This window comes from Rhineura floridana, chromosome 2, assembly GCF_030035675.1.
Source record: "Rhineura floridana isolate rRhiFlo1 chromosome 2, rRhiFlo1.hap2, whole genome shotgun sequence".
Classification (NCBI taxonomy): Eukaryota; Metazoa; Chordata; class Lepidosauria; order Squamata; family Rhineuridae; genus Rhineura; species Rhineura floridana.
In genome coordinates this window covers 214,018,140-214,028,438 of record NC_084481.1, presented here as the reverse complement: position 1 = coordinate 214,028,438, position 10,299 = coordinate 214,018,140, and the positions used below count along the sequence as shown (strand labels likewise).

Sequence of the window (10,299 nt, the reverse complement as noted above, 5' to 3'; positions counted from 1 at the left end):
ACTCAGCAATCTGCCTTCCCCCCTCTTCCCAATGTAAAACTGTGCAGCGGTCGGGAATTGCTTAGAGCTGTAGCTGCAATAATAGGAGCGTCTGAATTGTGTGGCTCTCTCTTTCTCCTCCCCCTTTTCTTTCTCCGCTTGCTTCTCGAGCTACATTCCAGGTTTTCCTCCTCCCAGAGCCCCCTTTTCTCCTCCTCTAAAGAAGGCGGCGCCTAGTTTCAAGCTCTCTCTTTTTCTTGCTTGAGCTCTCGGCTCCTTTCTATTCCATTAAAGGAATGCTCTTTTTCTCACGCCATCACCTCTTGCCGTGAAATTTAAATGCTGTTTTGCAAAAGGAGATCGACATCATCCCGAGAGTTGCCTCGGAATTAAAAGCGGGAAATTAAAGAAGGACAAGGGATTTGGCTCTCTAAATTTTATTTTATTTTATTGTATCTGTAGTTATAACTCTACAGCTGCTGGGGAGGGAGGGCTGGATCGCTGAAGATCGAACCCCTGAGCATTTCCCAAAAATTTTACAGCTCTTATTTATTGGGGATCGATGTGGCGTGGATGCGGGAACAAGTGGAAGGGGTGAAACCTACGCAGGTTGATCTGTGAGCCAACAACTTCCCCTGGCTTGCTTGTGGTTTTTATTAACCTCGGGTAAGTTGATTACTTCACTTTGAGAATATAACTACAAAGCTTTTGGAGCAGATCCTTTTGTAATTAGTTTCCCCCCCTCCTTTTTGGCTTTGAATGTTAAGGCATGGGAGTTGTAGGGAAGAGCATACGTTTTACAGAAATGAATGGATTTACTCTTCTTCCTTGTGCTCTCCCTGAAGAATTATAGTGAGTTGGGTTTGTTTTTTAAAAGAAACCCTCCAAGATGTTGCAATAAAATTTAGACATAATTTTTTTTTTAATTAAGAAAAAAAAATTTAAGAGTCATTTTCTTTACGGAGTAAAGAAGAATATAAACATGGCAAAAAACCCTGTGGAAGGCTCAAAGGAAGACCTGAGCAAAATGAGCGAAGAAGATATGTTGAGGTGGAGCAAGGAGGAACTGGTGAAGAGGCTGAAGAAAGCAGAGAACGAAAAGATGAACTTGATGGTGGAGCATGGCAACTTGATTAAGGATGTGAACCAAAGGCTTCAGATCCACCTGCACGAGATCAGGGGCCTGAAGGAAGTGAATCAAAAGCTTCAGGACGACAACCATGAACTGAGGGAGCTCTGCTGCTTCCTTGACGACGACAGGCAGAAGGGGAAAAAGCTGTCCAGGGAATGGCAGAGGTTTGGCAGACACACGGCTGGTGTGATGTGGAAGGAAGTGGGGATGTACCAGCAGAAGCTGAAGGAGCTGGAGGCCAAGCAGGAGTCCCTCATGAGGGAGAATGTGGAGCTGAAAGAGATTGTCTTGATGTTGGATGAAGAGAGGAATGGAGCAGGCTCTAGAAGTTCTATAGACAGCCAGGCCAGCCTCACCAACCTGAACGGGGGCTCTGGGACCAGGGATGTCGGGGATGGTAGTAGTACCTCCAGCGCTGGCAGCGCTGGGAGTCCAGACCATCACCACCATCATCTTCACCATCACAAGCCTGTTGAGAGCAAGGCTGGAGCTATCCGGAGGTCTATGGATGACCTCTCTGCACCGCTTCACCACAGGAGCATCCCTAATGGTTTAAATGGTAAGTCCTGGTTTTTTCAGTCCCTCTCATTTTTGTTTGTTTGTTTTGCACCCTAAATGTATTGGTCTCCAAACATCTTGCTAAGGGGCAGTGGGGTTCCGGCTCTGTTTGAGTCCTGTTGATCCTGTCTTGCAACCTGAACTATGGCCCCTGCCTTACAACTTGCTTAATAGAACTCGTGCTATGGTTAAAATTACCCCATAATACCCTTCCAACAGCCCTGCCATGCTAGCAGTCTGGATGATCCAAGAGTGGATCCCACCTCACCTCCTTTTTAATGTATGCTTATGGTGAATATATATCGGAAAGAGTAGTTATGAGTGTGGAACCAGATGGCTGTTGATGGCTCTGTTCAAAGAGCACAATAGTGTGATCTTTGTGCTACCTGTGTCTTTTGTGACATATTTCATCGAGTACTGAACAGTAGCAGCTGTTTGGCTAGTGGTAGCAACCTGTCATTTAAGAATTCCTGCTTTTTAGCTTCTGCGCTAGTACAAGCTTGGCCATGATGTCCTCTTGTTTCTGCCACAGACCCTCCTTGGCAACCTTGGGCAAGTCACGCTCGGGCCTTCCATTGTCTAGCTTCACCATATGTAACAAAACAGTTCCCTTGTCTCCTGGGGTCTTGCCAGGTTTAAATCATTAGCATGTATAAAAAGTGCTTTCGGACAGAAGATGTTGTAGGGATGCATACTTGATCTGGATGAATGCAGACTGGGCAATGAAAGCTGAAATGCTGGGTCCCAACCAGTGATGTTAAGAGTCTGTTTTTGAGAGAATCCATAACTGACAAGCTGTAGAACAGCATTGCTGCTGATGCTTTTACGTCATTGTATATTGTTTGTCTGCTATGTCATCTTAAGTGGAAGTTGTGGTCCTCCCCACATATATTTAGGGCTTAATTGTGTTAAGTTTCTGTACTAAATAAACAGGGTTTTGTTTTGTTTTAAATCCCCTTTAGCCGTTTAGTTTTCTCTTCTTATCTGCTTGATGGTTTGAGCTCATTAAAAATATAGCAGGGATGTTGGTGACAGCAACTTTAAGTGCAAGAGTGGATGAAAGTGCTGCTTCTTAGCTCTGTGTATTTTCCTTTAGCCGGGCAACTGTCTCTCACTTAACAATGTCTGTCTCAATAATATTAGTATTATGGTTTGTGTATGTGTAGCCTTACATGTGCAATGCAATTCTGTGGTGACTGGACTGCCTAAGAATATTCTGAGTCACACTTACTAAACCCCAATATGATCTGATCTCATAAGTGTACTACTTATTTTATGTATCTGTCTATGTTTTGAGCTCATTCTGTCTTGAGGGCTTAGCAGAGCTTAGTTAGCAAGGCTGACAGTAGGATAAAATGTTTGTGCACGTGCCTGTTATTATGTTATACACATCACATAGCCAACTGAAATAACCATTCTGCTACTGCCTCATCTTCCAGTGACCAAACTCAGTTGAAATAAAACTTAGTAAATTGTTCTCTGAACATATTCATACTTTGAATAGCTATGGAATGAGAATCCCACGGAGATGAGGCAACCACTAAGTCTGATAATAGCAGTGGATGGGCCATGCTTAGTGGTAGAGCCCCTGCCTTGCATGCCGAACCTTCCAGGTTCAATGCCTGGTATCTCCATGCAGCACTGGAAATGTCTTCCTGCCTGAAACCCTGGAGAGCTGCTACCTGTCAGTGTAGACAGTACTGAGCTAGATGGACCACTGGTCTGTCTCTGTATAAGGCAGCTTTCTATGTTACTATCCTTGCTTTCTGGATTTCACATATAGAGATAGAAAACTTGTGGGTGATATCTTGGACGAGAGCTCTTTTGGGCCCTTACTTGGACAAACTTTTCAGTTGATTATATATATAGGGCACTGAAAGCAAAAAGTTACTGCATAAACAATTGCCCTTCACATCTTAACAGCCTGATCCCTAACTATTTTTATTTGGAAGTAAGTCTTACTGGCTGCATTAGGGATAGCCAACGTAGTGCCCTCTAGCTAATGGTGGATTACAACTTCCTTCTTTCCTGATCATTGGCTATGCTGGCTGGGGCTGATGGAATTTGGAATCTAATAACATCTGGAGGGCATCACATCGGCTCCCTCTGCCCTATGGGATAGCATTAGGACGATGAGGCACAGCAAGCTATGCATGTTAACCCGCTGCTCCTCTAGTGCTGCCACAAGGAGAAGTTTGGAAGCTTCTGCTTCTGCTTTACACTAACCATAACTTGTTGTGACTTCCGAACCCTAATAAACTGTGGTTAGTCTTAGCTATGTTTAATGGAGACTAGCCAACTTCAAAACATACTTTACAAAGCTGGCTTGTTTCTTTAACCATAGTTTGGATTAGCCACAGTTTAGGGTTTGAGCATAACACAAAACTGTGCTTAATCTAAAACAGGAGCAGAAGCTTCTGATGTCCTCACAGTCACGCTAGAGGTGGGGGACCAGCCCTAAGTTCTCTGTGGTTCATTCTTGTAACGTTAAATCATGGTTTTAAGTGTTGTATGCAAACTGAGTTGTTGATTTCAGTGGAACTTAAGTTCCAAATAAGTGTGCTGAGAACTGCAAACTTTAAAGGCCTCTTCTCAATAGCCTTTCAGTTTTGTTAAGAGGAATGCTGTGTGAATTGATAGGTAGGGAATATTATGGATAAGGTGACAAGAAGTGGTCTAGAAACACTTTTGCATAGTTACAATTAATTTTCTTTCAAATGTAGCCAAAATGTTCAGTAACACATAAGCAAGACAGATAGGACTCTTCCTCAAAGAACCATTGAACCATTGAACATGGGGAAGTGATGGGAGATGGAAAGGCATCAAGGGATCAATGTCAGTAGTATAGTAGAGGGGGAACTTGGGTGAGCACAGCTCTGAGACTTTTTTCAGAGCAGGAGTCAGGGCTGGCTCCAAAGGGCAGCCAGGTGGGGCCCTGGCTGAGGGGCCCCTCTGCTCCCCTCCCACGTTTTGCAGTAGGATTGCTGCTGTGGCCTGCACAACGAGAGTCCTGGAGCTCCGTCATTCCCTTGCTTCAACCTACCTTTCTCGGCTGTTGTGCGGTTGCATGTGCAGTGCTGCCCTTAACGCATGCGCATCCCTGCCGTGAGCCAAGGTGGCGGCAGAGGCTTCAGCCTCTTAGGGAAACCTTGGCCACCATCTTGGTTAAGGGCAGTGCTGCGCATGCAACCACAAAACAGCCAAGAAAGGTAGGTTGAAGCGAGGGAATGGTGGGGGCTCCGAAGCTCTCGCTGTGCAATCTGTGGCAGCGATCCTGCTGCGAATCGCTAAAGGGGAGTGCCAGGGCCCGGGGCAGGCTTGTGCCCAAGGGCCCTAGCATGTCTGGGGCCGGCCCTGGCAGGAGTGATGATTTCTGGGGTGCTATAACTGATGGATCCTTGTTGCTCTGGCAGGAGAATGAGGTGATAACAAGGCTTTCAAATTTTCCTATTTGTGATCAACTTTTTATTTTTCATTTTGTGATAGTTTATTATTAATAATAATCTAATAATATAATTAAATTTCTAACTTGCTATCTAACATAAGATCCCAGGGTGGATTACAACACCAAAAACAATACAATTTAAAACAAAACTATAAGTGCCATCAATATGAAGAGAAAAGACAGGTAGGTCACAAAAATACTGTTCAAGTCTGAAAGCCCAAGAGGGCTCCTCTGCCGATCTTAACACTGGAGAAGGTGTAAGGAAGGAGGTATTCTTTCAGACTAGTATAAATTCTGTGCTATAGAGGAAGTCTGAGAGTGAAGAAAATAACCAAGCAAAAGATGGATATGTCTTTCCTTTTCTTTGATGGGGTTGCTAGTACTTGAGCAGTCTAAATAACAACACTTCTTTGCAAGTTCGTTGGCATTTGTGTCTAAAGTTTGCAGTTCAGCTGACTGAAGAATTTTTTGTTTGAGCTCAAAATGTTTTGCGGGTTGAAGCTATGCAGTCAGACATAGGCACCACTGAGTTCAATGGGGCTTATTTGCAGGTAACCATGTAGAGGACTGTAGGCATGCCATAAACATTAGTGAAACTTATTGCTGGATCTTGCTGGAACATAAGGGAATCCACAGTCATGAAGAGTTCCTGCACTTCAATAATTTAGCACTACACAACTGATTAATGTACTTGGATTTAATCCAAACCATACTTTCCAGACAAAATTAAGTAAGAGTTTAATGGAAAAGGTAGTTTTAGAAAAGGCTTTGACTGAAGAAGGAGCATAACACCACTCTTGCTACTTACGGAACTCTTTGAATTAATAATTCAAACATTTTATTATACAGCCACAAGAGTGGCTATATACTATAGTCAGCATGGAGTTTTTGCATTCCACAATGTTAAATTGAAAATACCCCCCATGCCATTCTGATGCTTCCCATAAGCTCATTTCAAAACAAAACCTTCCAAAACGTATGGTCCTGAACTCAGAAATGCTTGCTTAACAACCCTCTAAATTTTCATGGCGATACACAAAACAGTCAGAGAGAATCAAGAGTTCAAACTGTAAAAAGAGAGAGAAAAACCAGACCCCTTTTGGACTTTTTTCTGTCAGAATTCTCATAATCTGTTGAAATTAATTAAAAATCAGCCATGTTCAGAAAGTACCTGTAATCCTGTTACTGACCTTGCCCTATATGCTGACCTTCATCATCTGCTGTTTAAAAGTTTAAAAAATGCCTGGCTGATTTTTAATAAATTTTTTTTTTCAATAATTTTTATTCAGATTTTCATAAAACATACAAGACAAAATCATAAAACATTCAAAGACAAAAAACAAAATCAGAAATAGTTAAACAAAAAGAAAAAAGAAAAAAAAAACAAAAATAAAAAATAAAGAGTAAAATATTGACTTCCCATTTGTCAAAGATCAAATCAGTTATAAGTCTATAATATATAACAATCCTGTCTCTTAAGTCATATTATAAAATCACTTTCCTCCAGTAGTTATCTTACTTAATCATCAAATCTCATAAACATTACTTTATTCTTTCCACAAAAAGTCAAAGAGAGGTTTCAATTCTTTAAGAAATATATCTATCAATTTTTTTTTCCAGATAAGCATATCGATTAATCCATCTCATTACTAATTATGATAATCTTATTGTCATAACCATAGTCAAAATAAACATTTCAATTAATCCATCACATCAGAATCTGTTAGGTTCAGTAATTTCAGTAGCCATTGTTCTATTATCCCTATTAGTTCCATTTTCCATCTTCCATCTTCAGTAGTCTTGTTAAGTCCAGTAATTTCAGTATCCAATCTTCCATTATCAGTATTCCATAATAATCTTGCTGTCAAAGCCATAGTCATATAGTAAGAGTCTGATGGGAATTACCTCTATCCCAAATATTTTCTTGCCATCCATTCTGAATAGGTTGCTGAAATACTGCTGTAAAATCATATCTCTGTTCTTTTTTTCAAAATACACTGGGTCATCTCTTGAAAGTTTTTCCATTGTCACATGGCTGCAGTTAATTCCATAGATTTTCTCTATATTGGGCTCCATCACATCATTCCAGTCCAGAAGATTATCCATGCCATTGATAACTTTATCTCTAGAATCTTCATTAATTTCTTCAGAGATAACATTGAGTTCCAAACAATAGATTTTATTTCTAAAGTCCATAGACTCCAAATCTTGTTCCTGTTCCACGTTTGTTCCAATCTCCGGGATCTCCTCTCTCACAGGGACCCCTGTTCCAGTCTCCAGGGTCTCCTCTCTCACAGGGACCCCTGTTCCAGTCTCCAGGGTCTCCTCTCTCACAAGGACCCCTATGTCTTTAATCTCCTGTGTCTGATTTTTAATAAATTTAAGGATTCGTTAAGATAATGTCAGGCATGCTCAGTAAGAACCAAGTGTCAGTGTTCTAAAAGCCAGACTCACAGCTGTTTGGCTTTGCTCATCAAGTGGCCACACCCACGCCAGACCTTTATTTCACTTTAGACAGTCATGGCTTCCCCTTACTGTGACGGTCTCATCCCTGATACCCATCCAATCACTGTGTACTGCAGGAGAGGCCCTCCTGTAGACGTCATCTTATCAGGAGGCTCATTCCCTACGATGTAAAGACCGGACATTTAGTGTGATGGCACCTACCCTCCTGTTACATATCAGGCAGGCACCCTCTCTATTATCTTTTCGGCACCTATTGAAGACTTTCCAGCAAGCCTTTTAAGTGGAAATGCTTACTCCAGTTTGTATCTGTATTGGATTTGAAATTGTTTTCATTCTTGGATGTTTTCAGTTGTTAATTGCCTTGGGATGTTTCAAAGTAAATGATTCCTAAATGAAATAACATTTTTAAAAAAATGCTCAGAGGCAGGGGTATCACCTGCCAGTGGCCTCCTGGCTGATGGCAGAGGCCAGAGTGTGCTTTCTGCCCCTCATGAAGAGATTGTAGAGAATCAGCTTTGCAGTGGAGCCATCAGTCCTCTGAATCCACTCTGTTCTGCATAGTGGGAGCCCTTGCGCTTTCCCAGTGCTAGGTTCCAAGGAAACACAGAGGTATGTGTGGTAACTTGCCTAAGCTTCCCCTCTAGGCTATCAAACTACCCACCCCACCCTACCTTATGTTGGAGGGTTCTGGGGGTTGAGAAATCATTTGGCAATTTAGCTCCTTAGCATTCTTTTGTCCTGGGAAGCAGAGAGAGACAGACAGAGAAAGGAGTAAGTCTGCAGGGGGAAGGCAAAGTGGGCATGTTGCTGAGGCAGTTTTCTCTGGATACTCCCCCATCGCATGTGTGTGGCTTTTGGGAGAGGTAAAGTTCAGGGGAGAATGGTCTGTTCTTAAGTTGAAGCTCTTGCTAGGTTGCTACATGGAAGGTAACCTGTGCTGATTCATCCATATTTCAGCCATATGAGAGGAATATTCAGTAAGGGAAGGGCTGTAGCTCAGTGGTAGAGTACATGCTCTTTCCCATATCATAGCCAAAGGCAGCTCAGATATTAGCAGGATTCAGAGGAGAACCTAATCAGAAGTTCTTATCGTATAGGCAGGTTCACATGGGAGATGTTTAGGTATTCTATTCCTAAGCTGGATCCATGTGTTGAGCGCTTCTGGATAACTCACCCAGTAAGATTCTAAACTGGATTCCAAAATTGATTCTAAACTGAATTAAGGTGTGCATCCTAAAGATATTTTGCCTGCCAGCAAAAAAGAAAAGGTGATGATTGTGCCACTGTTCAGTACTCTCTGTGTGTAAAAAGGACAGTAAGTCTAAAGCCCCCCTTTAGGATGCACACCTTAACATGGTGAGGGGGTTTGAGAGTGTTGAAGAAGCTGAGAGCAATGCCGTCAGGAGTCTAGACCAAGAGGCTAGACTCCTAGCAGGGGCACCCAAGGCAGAATGGTCAAAGCTGAGACGCCAGACTAAATTGCATCCAAACTCAGAGGAAGGCAATGGTAAACCACTTCCGAATATCTCTTACCACGAAAACCCTATGAACAGAGTATCCCAAATGCAACATGAGATAGTGCTGGAAGATGAGATGCCCAGGTCAGAAGGCACTCACCGAGCTACTGGGGAAGAACAACGGACAAGTACGAGTAGCGCTGTGACTAATGATGCAGCTGGGTCAAAGCCGAAAGGAAGCCCAGAGGCTGATGCACACAGATGCGAAAGGAGAGTCCGGAGTTGTACGATGTACTCAGTAGGAACATGGAACGTGAGAAGCATGAACTAGGGAAAGTTAGAAATTGTCAAGCAAGAAATGAAATGCATCAACATTACAATACTTGCTGTGAGTGAATTAAAATAGACGGGAATGGGACACTTTCAATCAGGCAACTGCAAAATATTTTATGCAGGAAATGAGAAATCAAGAAGAAACGGGGTTGCTTTAATAGTGAGAAGGGATGTAGCAAAAGCAATTAGGAGCTACAACACAAGGTCTGAGTGAGTGATATCAATGAGATTAAATGGGAAACCTATTAACATAACCATCATCCAAGTCTACGCTCCAATAGCAAACGCAGAAGAAGAGGAACTGGAGAGATTTTACGCAGAAGTACAGGAGGAAATTGATCACACACCAAAACAAGATATGGTGATAATCATGGGGGACTGGAATGCAAAAGTAGGGAACAGAGAAGAAGTAGGAATTGTGGGGAAATGGGGCTTAGGAGACAGAAATGAAGCAGGAGAAAGACTTATTGAATTCTGTGAAGCCAATAATTTGTTTCTTGCAAACACATTTTTTGAGCAATCGAAAAGACGACTGTACACGTGGATATCACCAGATGGTCAATATAGGAATCAAATTGATTATATAATTGGTAGCAGAAGATGGAGAAGGTCCATACTTTCTGCAAAAACAAAACTAGGAGCAGATTGCAGTACAGATCATGAACTTGTCCTATTGAAAATCAGAGTAAAGCTAAAGAAGAACAACAAAGAACTCATAATGCTGAAATACAATTTAAATAACATCTCAGAAGAATATAAAGATCAAATAAGGAACAGATTTGAGGCTTTAAACGTAGTTGACAGAGAGCCAGAAGAACTATGGACTGAAGTCAGATACATTAACAGGGAAGAATGCAAAAAGACAATACCTCTAGTTAAAAAGAGAGAAAGACCTCAATGGATGAATGAAGAAACTCTTAAAATGGTTA

General features: G+C 42.0%; 1 protein-coding gene across 3 annotated transcripts in view; it reads left to right on the top strand.

Annotated features, from left to right (window-relative positions):
* The window catches only part of CCDC85C (coiled-coil domain containing 85C), a 229,385-nt gene continuing 219,086 nt past the window's right edge, over positions 1-10,299 (top strand). The window contains exons 1-2 of one of the 3 annotated variants that reach the window (XM_061612119.1): positions 7-645; positions 911-1,670. In XM_061612119.1, the coding sequence (XP_061468103.1) occupies positions 962-1,670 (709 nt within the window). In that variant the 5' untranslated portion in view covers positions 7-645; positions 911-961. Of the gene's footprint in view, positions 1,671-10,299 lie in introns of all 3 variants that reach the window. The other 2 variants (XM_061612121.1, XM_061612120.1) reach the window with 2 other exon arrangements.